General features: G+C 37.2%; 1 protein-coding gene across 4 annotated transcripts in view; it reads left to right on the forward strand.

Annotated features, from left to right (window-relative positions):
• Nucleotides 1-12,496, forward strand: part of LOC126886963 (influenza virus NS1A-binding protein-like) — a 175,434-nt gene that overhangs the window by 147,340 nt on the left and 15,598 nt on the right. For all 4 annotated transcript variants that reach the window (XM_050654163.1, XM_050654165.1, XM_050654164.1 and 1 more), the window contains one exon: nucleotides 3,046-3,248. In XM_050654163.1, coding sequence (XP_050510120.1) covers nucleotides 3,046-3,248 — 203 coding nt within the window. The remainder of the gene's footprint in view (nucleotides 1-3,045; nucleotides 3,249-12,496) is intronic.

A 12,496-nucleotide genomic window follows, 5' to 3' on the forward strand; every position in this document is an offset into this window, starting at 1 on the left:
AGAGGCAAAAAACTGATTTTCTGCATAATATAATCTAAAAACAAAAACTACTGTTGCATATTTTAATTTGAGCACATTGAGACAAATATCTGATCTTGGCCCAGAGCTGAAAGTGTTAAATGTTGCTATTAAATTGAAAATACAAAAATTAACTATGAAAAACACGTAAATATCCTTGCAGTATATAGAGCCTTTGCCCCAGTAACTATGATAACCTCGTATATCTTGATATACGTGTTTTTCATCTAAAATGAGGTTGTGTTTATGATTATTTACGTGGTTTTCATTTTTCATAGCTTACTGCACACCTCCAAATACCAGGTTGATACAGTGCAAATCTTTTGATTTAAGGTTTATAAAATGTTTCTATATGGCGGACTACCTTTTGTTGTCCACAAAAAAACATTTCCCCAAGTCGAATTTCTTAAACAAACGCTCCAAATTAAGTACCAAATTCTTGGTTATAAATATACGTGGTATTTACACTTAATCAAGAGAGCAATTAATATACGTGGTTTCTTTTTTCGGCTGTAGAAAATAGTCTGGTGTATTTGGATTTTTTCAACAGTTGTAAATCGTGAGATAAAAGTTTTTCAACCTAAAACCACCAAAATGTCATTTTCGAAAAAAAAAATGAGATACGAGGTTTTCACACTAAGCCATCGATAAGTCAATTATTATTACTGAAGGTGTCACCTAACTTTATCTGCAAAATTCCGAATGCCACCTCTCACATCCAAAAATACACGTTTTTTTACAGATTAGTGCTGGTCTAAAAATATAGTATAAAGTGGGAAATTCAAAATTAAAGGGACAAAAAAATCGATCTATACAAACTTTGGGTTACGAAAGGCATGGGTTATGTTGACTTTGAAAACCGCTGTGATTTGTGGCTTAGTTACATCTGCAACTGAAGAACACGTCACAAGAAAGAGTCTAACGGGGTCAATACACACAATCTCGGTGGCCAGTTCACATCATCAAAAGAAGTTTGTAGTCATCGACCTACTCACCGTTGATAATTGAGGTCAGGTTCTAACTGCTCCACAGCCTATTCAGTTTACACACTTGGGTCTCCATTCTCGTTTGCCTTCAACTTATGGATCAGTTGAATTTTGTACGAGTGTAGGGTCAAGTCATTTCCCAAATTGTCTATGAAAGGCGGCGTTCTTGTGAACGACGTGAAATTAGCTGCCTCGGATTCTCGTGCACACTATCACGGACAGCGGATATGTTTCCGACAGATATTGCGTTTCGTTAACGTACGAGTGTTGGTTGATTTTTTACTGGACCAGTGAACTCAGATTTATCCACCACACTGCGAATATTTCTCTCAGTTATAGAACGATTATCTTCTTCTTCTTTTTGTATAGACATGACTCTGTCTGTTTTTTCAATGTGCCTCTAGTAAGTTGTCGTTCCATCGTTTTCGTGGTCTTCCCACTGATCGTCTTTCTATTGGGGAACCGTCTCTCGCTGTCCTGACTATCCTATTTGTTGTCATTCGGCTTATGTGGTCATTCCATTCTATTCCTCTGTTTCTTACCCAGTTATTAATGTTATACACCTTGCATCTCCGTCGTATATCTGTACTTCTAGCTCTGTCCCATAGAGTCTTACCATCGATTTTTCGAAGGGTTTTCATCTCCGCTGTTTCGAGCAATCTTTTTGTCCTCTCTGTGTCGGGTCGTGTTTCTGCCGCGTATGTCATTATTGTTCTGATGACTGTTTTGTAAATTCTGCCTTTCATTTCTTTTCCGATATTTTTATTTCTCCATATTGTGTCATTCAGGCAACCTGCGGCTCTGTTTGCTCTATTCACTTGATCTTCCACTTCTGTTTCGAGCCTTCCGTAGCTAGATAGTGTGATGCGTAGGTATTTAAACTCCATCACTTGTTCTATTATCTGACCTTCCAGCTCCAATTTACATCTTATTGGATCTGCTGTTATAACCATGCATTTTGTCTTTTGTGAGGAAATTATTAATGTTAAATTTTCTGGCGATTATGTTGAATTGGTGCAGCATACATTGTAAATCATCTTCACTTTAAAGTTAACGATTATGGCGTCCGTAAGATGGGCAAAACACGCGGAACGTTACCCTAACGGAACACCGTTGTCCATTTTTTACTGTACATACACTATACATGTTTTGACATGTCTTTGCTAAAAAAGCACAATATTTTGTTCATTGGTAAAAGAAGTATTTTTTAATATAGCTTCTTCTTTGTGCACCGTGCCCAAATTTTAGGCGTGGGTTGCTTCCATGACAATTTGCCGATATTGTTCTCAATTTTATCTGCTGATAAGCCAGTCCATTGACAAAGATTTCGGAGCAATGAATATTTCTTCCTACCAATTTCTCTTTTTCCTCAATCTTTCCGTTGAGTATAAACTGCAGAAACCAGTATCTGCTGCCTCTCATTATATGCCTCAGGTCAGGTATTGCAAGTTTTCTCTTTTTCATCATCCTAATCAAGTCACCTTCGCCTTGACCTATTCTCTTTAGACTTCTATGTTTGAAATGCGTTGACCCCATGATATTTTGAGCATTCTTCGACATGGCCGCATCTCGAAGGCTTCTAATTTGTTCATCATATTAACCGCCTCATGATCCAGATTTCACATCCATATAGTAATACAGGATACACATAACATTTTGGATCTTGATTCTTAGTTGTAAGTTCAGCTGGGAATTACACGGTATATATTTAAGTTTTTAAATGTTCCTCTTGCAATTTCTATACGAGTTTTAATTTCTTCGTCAGGATTAAGTGTCCGTTTATCCAGCATCCTAGGTCTAGGTATTTAACATGGTTAATTTGTAAGCGACTCATTGATGACAATTAGTTGCCTAGGCCAACGTCTTGTTTACAATGACAAGTAACTGTGTCTTTAATGTATTTGTGTCAAGTCCGTTATTGAAGCATTCTCTAGTGACTCGATCTATATAGAATTGAAGATCTTCGATAGTTTAAGCCATGATTGCTGTGTCATCTGCATCTGCGTAAAAGACTTAGTAAAAGATAATATGTTTATTTCAGGGAGTGTCGAAACCAAAAAGGAAAGTCCTCGGACAACCTTCTAAACCACGGGTGTTAATTTATAATAGGGAGATCGGAGAAGAATTAGATAATGAAATGGAACCTGATTGGAATCTTATAGCGACAACCGCCGTGAGTGAACACAGCTTTTTGGGTTTGGTCACCTTGGCTGGAAAGCTGTCTACACTTTCCATACAGTTAAAGTAAGTAAATTATCTTAACTGTTATTTAACTATTTATTTTTTTCATGTACCCCCGTACTCATACCTCCTCCACATTCCAAAGTACCATGTCTGCCGTTGGGCCCTACTATGCTGCAGTTTACATTGTATTATATGAAAAAGTTCGGTTTTTTGTCAAGAGTGTCGTTTTTTAGTGAAATAGTACCTACATACGTGAGTGGTCCGATAAGTACTTAGCCTCTCCGCCGATGGCGCCACTGTCACAAGCGAAATCTACCATTGTGTAATACATTCTTGTGGACGACCTATGTCAAAATATCACCCAAATTGAACTCGTAGTTGTGTTTTGACCGCGTATGTAAGCGAGCGTGTTTAAGCATTATTTAAGAAAAATTAAAAAGAGCAATATCAGCCGGTGATTCGACTCTTGTTTTTAGAACGGAAATCCCGCAGCGAGATTAAAAAGCGCTTTAATTCTGTAAACGCTGACTCATATCCTTCGATGGAAACCCTCAAAAATTGATTTAATAAGTTCCAACGTGGTGTTGTTCTGAAGCTATTTCCTTGTGGCATTTTTATAATCAACTATTTTTAATGGGAAATACGCCACAATTTTACCAAAAATGATTTTATTAACGTTTCGAACATTTAACATTCCAACAACATTCAAAACAACAAACACATTGAGATCTATTCTATCTAAAACTAAACCTAACAAGAAAGAACAAAGAATTGCATTTATAAAAAACCTTGTGAATGCGAACAATGGTATTTAGAAAGTCTAAGTTTTTCAACCTAATAAAAATATTTTTAAAATAAAATATTTCTAAAAGATTTTTAATTGAAAAACTTATTAGTCCATTTCCCTGGTGACACCTCCAAGGCTTCTACAATATGCAAGCCAAATGGATGCTGCAGTGAAGACAAAAGGGAAGGAATTCTACACTATGCAATTCACAACCCCCGTCTGCAGCGTGGTAAAGTTCCAACGGAAAATGGACCTAGTTACTCTATAGGAGTAATACTAATATAAAAATAAAAATGTATACCATTTTTATTCAGTTGCAGTGCGAAACCAAAACCGTCTTAACTTTTACTTAGATTAGAGAGTACAGCCAGCACTCTTATCGACGATTAGCAGATGCCGCTACGCACCTACTACCTTCACGTCAGTTGCAGTGGGGGACTAATATTTCGAAAGATTTTTACAAGGATTAGAGAAAGCAGCCTATGCATTCTCTGAAGAGTCTCTAACAAGAAGTGAAATCGTCGATAAGAGTGCTGGCTGCACTCTCTAATCTAAGTAAAAGTTAAGACGGTTTTGGTTTCGCACTGCAACTGAATAAAAATGGTATACATTTTTATTTTTATATTAGTATTACTCCTATAGAGTAACTAGGTCCATTTTCCGTTGGAACTTTACCACGCTGCAGACGGGGGTTGGGAATTGCATAGTGTAGAATTCCTTCCCTTTTGTCTTCACTGCAGCATCCATTTGGCTTGCATATTGTCGAAGCCTTGGAGGTGTCACCAGTGAAATGGACTAATAAGTTTTTCAATTAAAAATCTTTTAGAAATATTTTATTTTAAAAATATTTTTATTAGGTTGAAAAACTTAGACTTTCATTTAGCAGATGCCGCTACGCACCTACTACCTTCACGTCAGTTGCAGTGGGGGACTAATATTTCGAAAGATTTTTACAAGGATTAGAGAAAGCAGCCTATGCATTCTCTGAAGAGCCTCTAACAAGAGGTGAAATCGTCGATAAGAGTGCTGGCTGCACTCTCTAATCTAAGTAAAAGTTAAGACGGTTTTGGTTTCGCACTGCAACTGAATAAAAATGGTATACATTTTTATTATTTAATTTTATTTAGGTGAAACATCAAGACCAAAACGTTAGAATAAGTGAACATCAGTCTTATATTAAAAATAGAGAATTTGATAGATCTCAAATATGTCAACACGCATGGGATAATGAACATAGAGTTCAGTGGAGAGATTCAAGTATAGTCCTGAAAGAATCAGATAGTAAAAAGAGAAAAATCAAAGAAGCGGCTCTAATTATGCTAAATGAAACCAATTGTGTCGCAAATTCCTCGGTAGAATGCAGTAGGATGTGGTTACCCATACTGAAAGAGGAAGTCAATAGAAAGAAAATACCACGATTAGTAAGTCAATAACATATCGAGTTAGTTCAAATTTTATATTTTAGTATTACTGATTGTATATTATTAATATTACTTATAATGTAAACATATTAAAGTCAGAATTTGGTATTAGTTTTTTGAAAGTAAATTAAATGTAAGACCAAATACTTACGATGTCGGGATAGTATCACGAGGTTTTTTCCTGGTTTTCCCTCGTGATTTACTATGGAATCTCTAACGCGAGAATTTTACTGTCATCGTTGCATTTGGTTGTCTTTTTAAAGACAGATCACATGCTATGATTTTTTTTGTGACGGATATTCTTGAGTTGGGATTAATTTCATGTAATCGAATGAACTATCTTTTAGTAAAGTCGTCCCAGGAACGCAACTTATAAATATTGGCGATATCATTTTAAAGTAGAAGACTTAAGTATAATATACGTCTGAGTTGCCAATATAAAGTGAGTCAGATTAAATAAATTATTAGAAGAATTTTTTTACTTAGCAACAACTTTTTTGTTTATTTTAGTAGTATTTTGTATTTTGACAACGAAACCCGATTTGGGCTTCGAAACGTTAATAAAATCATTTTTTTGGTAAAATTGTGGCTTAATCCCATTAAAAATCGTTGATTCCAACGTGGTGGCACATTAGTTTTTGATAAGTCATTCCCAGGTGCCCCGAAAACGGCTACCACTGAGGATAACGTGAAAGAAATCCACAATATCAAATTGGTAGACAGCCCACTGTAGGTGCGTGTGATAGCTGAAACAGTAGGCATCTCAAAAGATCTCGTTGGTCATATCCTGCATGAAATTTTGGGCATAAAAAAGCTGTCAGCGCGATGGCTGCCGCATTTTCTAACTCCGAACAATAAACGCAACCAGGAGACCACTTCAGAGCAGTGTCTGATGCTGTTTAAGCATAATCCAAATGAGTTTCTACGTTGTTTCATAACCGTCGACGAATCATGGTTCCACTGGTATACACTAGAGACTAAGGAACAGTCGATACAGTGGACGTTACCCCGCTTATGTGCTCCGAGGAGGGCGAAGACTGTCCAATCGGTCGGAAAGGTGATGGCCGCCATTTTCTGAGATTCACAAGATGTGATCTATATCCACTTCCTGGAAAAGGGCAAAACGATCACAGGGCTTTACTATGCCAAAGGTCAAAGTAAACTTAAAAAGGTCACTCGCCGGCCAGAAATTTTAGTCGAAAAGAGTTCATCACCGCCACGAAAGCCTACTTTGCAGAACTCGAGAAAAGGTATTTTTCAGATGGATTAAAGAAGGTGGAGAATCGTTGGGTCAAGTGTATCGAGCTAAAAAAAGACTACGTTCAGAAATAAATCAGCACTTTTCCAAAATTTTCGTTTTCCTTTTGAAGGCTAAGTACTTATCGGACCGCCCTAGTATCAATGAAAAAAATCAACTTGCTAAAAAATTTAATTATTTTAAAAATGTTGTATTTGAATGCAACAGTAAAAGTAATAATTAAAGACGTTATATTCCATTGTTCTCCAAAAAACCTGCTCCAAAAAAAGGTAATGTGGTTTTAACTGATTATTTCGATAATAAAAAGTTGATCAATTAAAGGACTGGAAAACTCTATTAATAGACGAGGGCATTTAGCACAAAATAAATAAATTTTTAAATACAGCACACAGAGACTTGCAGTTTTTTGCATTATGTTCAGGATGACGTCAGGAAAAAAGTAGTACTATTCAAAAATGGGTGGAAATGCATAATTGCACTGTAAAGTGCATAAAATGCATATAAAATTGCATAAATATACAAATAAAGTCAAAATAAGTATACTGAGGAACAATATTTATTATTTGGGGGGTTTTTGGGGTCACTGAATACGATTACACAATCAGAACTGACCCCCGGATCACCTGGTGCCCAAGATCAGTGCAAGAGACGTCATCTTCTGAAGTTTCGATGGTTTTCGGCATTAAATCGATGCAAACGGATAACTCACGGGTTTTAGGGGTCACTAAGTACTAATATGCCATCACAATTGACCTCCGGAATACCTGGTGTCCGGGGTCGCTACTAAGGCACGTCCTCTTCTGGAGTTTCGAGGGATTTCGGCACTAAATTGATGCAACTGGACAATTCGGGGGTTTTTGAGGTGTTTAAACACGAATATGCCATCAGAACAAACCTCTGGATCACCTGGTGCCCAAGGTCACTGCAAGGGACGTCATCTTATGGACTTTTGAGGGCTTTCGGTATTAAATTGGTGCAAACGGATTAGTTGGGGGGTTTTTGAGGTCGGCAAACACGAATATTCCATCAGAATAGACCACCGGATTACCTAGTGCCCAAGGTCACAGCAAGGGACGTCATCTTCTGGAGTTTCGAGTGTTTTCGGTATTAAATTGATGCAAACGGATTACTTACGGGTTCTGGGGTCGCTAAATACGAATATGCCATCAGAATTGAATTCCGGAGTACTTGGTGCCCAGGATCGCTACTAAGGTACGTAATCTTTTGGAGTTTCGAGTGTTTTCGGCATTAAATTGATGTAAACGGATTACTCACGGGTTTTTTGGGGTCGGCAAACACGAATATGACATCAGAACTGAACTCCGGAGCACCTGGTCCCCAGGGTCGCTACTATGGCACGTTACCTTCTGGGGTTTCGAGGGTTTTCGGCATTTAATTGATGCAAATGGATTACTAGAGGGTTTTTGAGGTCGCTAAATACGAATATGCCATCAGAACCGACCCCTGTGAATCTGGAGCCCGAGGTCACTGCAAGGGACATCTTCTTCTGGAGTTTCGAGGGATTTCGGTATTAAATTGATGCAAACGGATTACTTACGGGTTTTTGGGGTCGCTAAACACGAATATGCCATCATAATTGAACTTCGGAATACCTGGTGCCCAGGGTCGCTACTAGGACAGGTCATCTTCTGGGATATCGAGGACTTTCGGCATTTAATTGATGCAAATGGATTATTGGAGGGTTTTTGAGGTCGCTAAACACGAATATGCCATCACAAACAACCTCTGTGCACCTGGTGTTCAAGGTGACTACAAGGGACGTCATCTTCTGAAGTTTTAAGGGATTTCGGCATTAAATTAATGAAAATAAATTACTCGGGGGGTTTTTGAGGTCGGTAAACACTTACATGACATCAAAACAGACCATCCTAGAACCTGGTGCCCAGAGTCACTGCAATGGGCGTCATCCGCTAGGCGAGGTTTTCGGTACTATATTGATGCAGATTACTTATAGGTTTTTGGGGATTGTGAACACGAATACCCCATCAGAACAAACACCGGAGGACTTGGTGCCTAAGGCACGTCATCTTCTGAAGTTTCGAAAGTTTTATGTACTCAATTGATGCAAACAGATTACTCACGGGTTTTTGGGGTTGCTAAACACAAATACACACCCGTGTTGAGCTGCCCCCCCCCCCCACTTGCAAAAATTAAAAAACAATAGCCCTGATTTATGAGCTATTTATGAGCTCTCATATTCCGCAAACTAAAAATTTTGAGCTCGTTCCACTGAGCAGGAATTTAATACCCTAGTGGGGGGGGCTGAGTCAGCCCCCCCCCCACTACTTAAAAATAGGAATATTGAATCGGTTTTTGCGGCAGAATTACGAGCTATTTATGAGCTCTTGAAATTATATAGTTTCGATTTTTGAGCTCATCCCCTTCACCCCCAAACAACCCTTTAACTGATTTAACTTAAGAGAAAGATGCTGAGAAAACTTAAAATATATCGTATTGCGGATATAATTCATATAGCTTATATACTCTAAGAATAAACTATTAAATCAAGAGCATTTCGATTATTGAGCTACAACCCCTTCGCCAGAAAACCACCCTATCTTCCCGGCTTAAGAGAAAGTTGTATTTAAAATGCGTTAAGGGGGTATTAGTACGCTATGGTCAAAATAGGTGGCCAATTTTTAAACTAACGTTTAACAGTTCTTTGAATAGATGGCAGCACGTACATATATTTTATTATTAAATTTAGTTCTCTGAACGACACCGCATTGATGCCATGTATTGCAACTTAGGCTCGGCACATCTCGATCTTAATCGTACTTTGTATTTACAGACGACAGTTGTTAATCCTTTCTTTACCTGCCTAGGGTAAATTCTCATTAATAGATACTAAACGTTCATTCATTTGGATATAGTTTATTATTTAATATTGTATTATACGGCAATCCGTAATTCTTTACCTGCTCAAAAGGATTTATCTCAAACTAAAGAAATTTGCAATTATTTGAAATACAAGTAAGTGCCTATCTAAATGACCAAAAAAGAATTATGCTAATTCTCAGAATGAAGATCGAGTATAAAATTAGTATTTTTAATAAATGTAAAATACGTAAGTCAATTGAAAAACAGAGTCACTACAATAACTTTTTTCATATTGAATGTTTTTTCAACAGGGAAAGTTTCTTCCTCGGAAAATTTCACATTTTAATTTCATTTCTCATTTCAACATGCGAGGCAGAATAATAATTAGCCTAATGAACCACTTACTTAAAACATTTTTAAAAGTAATATACTGCAGAATACCGCGAAGAACAAGTATCACGGACAAAGATTTGATTCCGCAATGCCTTGCCCTATAGGCACCCGAGAGGCTCTATTGACTGTCTAAGTGCTATATATTTGTTTTATCGACTACAAAAAGGCATTTGATAGAGTACAACATGATAAGCTGCACATACTCATAAATTATCTTGGAGGAAACTGGATTAGATGATAGATCTAAACAACATTAGATATGCCGACGACGCAGTAGTTTTTGCAGATAGCCTAGATGATTTGCAAAGAATAATGTCGCGCATATAAGACATAAGTAGTGAACATGGAATTTCAATACGAAAAATATATTACATACACGGCTTTTGGTTAACCAACAACCAATTGACAGAGTGGACAACTACACATACCTTGGTACCTACATAAACAGTCAATGAGACCACTCTAGTGAAATAAAACAACGCATAGGAAAAGCGAGATCAGCGTTCATAATGATGAAGTCTCGTTTCAGAAGTCACATTTACCACTTGTTAACAAAATTTCTATTATCAGATCCTATGTATTTTCTAGATTATTATACTGAGTAGAAGCCTGGACTCTTTCCGAAACTTCTTTAAGAAAACTCAAGGCATTCAAGATGTGGTATTACAGTCGCATTTTAAGAATTTCGTGGATGGGTCGTGTGACTAATGTTGAGGTCTTACGTAGAATGGGCAAAGAATGCGAGATTATTAACACACATTATTATCAAAGAGCGCAAAGTAGAATATCTTGGCCATGTTATGAGGAATGAATAGAGATTGCCGCTACTCATTCTTCAGGGCAAGGTATTGGGAAGAGAGGACCAGGGAGAAGAATATATCTGAGAAACTGGTTCAATACCTACATCGGCAAACAGACTATTCCGAATAGCAGCATGCAAAGTTAGGATAGCCATGCTGATCGCCAACATTCGGAACGAATAAGCACCGTGAGAAGAAGAATATCTCATTTTAAATTCTTCTTCTTCTTCTTCTTCATGTGCCTCGTCCGTTGCGGACATTGGCACGTTAGTCCAAACCATTGGCGTAAGTTTTGAAGCCATGAGTGTCTTCTTCTTCTGGGTCCACGTTTGCTCTCTATTTTACTCTGTATTGTCAGTGGCAGTATACGATATTTATCATGTCTCATAATATGATCGAGGTATTCAGGTTTCCGTTTCTATTGTGAAACAGATTTCTCATTTTTGTTTTCTCCTCAACGCAATACCTCTACGTTGGTAGTGTGAGTCGTCCAGGACATTTTGAGGATAAGTCGGTACACCCACATTTCGAATACCTCTAGCCTTTTCGATAATGTTTCCGTTATTGTCCAGGTCTCTGCTCCATACAACAAGACTGGAAATACATAGCATTTTAGCAGCCGTATTTTTAGTGGGACAGATATGTCGCAATGATTGAATATATTTCTCATGTTAAATGTAGCTCTGGTCTTTTCAATTCTACATCGTATTTCGGTTGTTTGATCCCATTTCTAGTTAACGACTGTTCCAAGGTATACATATACTTCTACGTGTTGAATTGGTTTTTTATTTTCAATTGTCTGGCAGGTTTTTGAGTTTTGCTCACCAGTGTCCATTTTTATTTTATTTATGTTGATGGTTAAAATCTCTTTTTTCACTCGCTCTTTGTAGGTACCCGGGTATGACAGGCCTGTCGATACTGCTAGCAACCACAACTGTATCGTCTGCATATCGGTTTATCTAATTATTACTCCAGTAAATTTCAATATTTTTTTTCACTTACGGAAATATTTGACATAAATTAATCAATGATTATACAATATTGTTTTGTCTACAATTTTTTTATTAGGATAATGCCTCAACAAATACTAATGGCCATTGGCATGTGTAATGTGTGTAAAAATGTCGACGTCATCGTCTTTACAAAGAGACGCTAATTGTATCCGAACAATGCATTATTTGCGGCCCTATAAAAATTAAATTTGCCAGAAGGTGAATAAAACTGAAATTGTTTTTAGATCCGCCCCACATAACATACTAGAGCTTACTTATTGTTATTTATGTATCATGTCAAAACTAGTATAATCCCCCAGTAAACACTTTGAGTCATTTTGAACCTCGTTTAACTTTCAACCATTCGTATAACGTCACGGTTTCAAGCATAAAAAATGTATATTTGTATTGTTAAGACACTGTGACGTTATACAATCATGATTGAAAGTGAAAGTCAAACAAGGTCCAAAATGCGTACTGGGAGGGGGTGGGGCCACTTTTCTAAACAAAACCGAGTGATTCATTGTATTTCCGTGGTTACAAAACTCGTTTTCAATTGTTTGTAGATTTTCTTAAAATCCGGCAAACGCGCATCTGTCTCCATTTAATACATCACTGCTGCCATCTACTAAATGACACGTGAACTCATCTTCTCATCTATTAAGTGACAGCGGAACTAATTTATCACTAGAAAAATGCCAACTTATTGCTGTAATTTCAACAAAATCCCCAGATTGCAGCTTTTAACTAAAATTTTTAATTTTAGGTACAGTTAATTTAAAAATTATGGCAGTATGGACAATGAAATTTTGTTTA

The sequence above is a fragment of the Diabrotica virgifera genome, chromosome 6, assembly GCF_917563875.1.
Source record: "Diabrotica virgifera virgifera chromosome 6, PGI_DIABVI_V3a".
NCBI lineage: Eukaryota > Metazoa > Arthropoda > Insecta > Coleoptera > Chrysomelidae > Diabrotica > Diabrotica virgifera.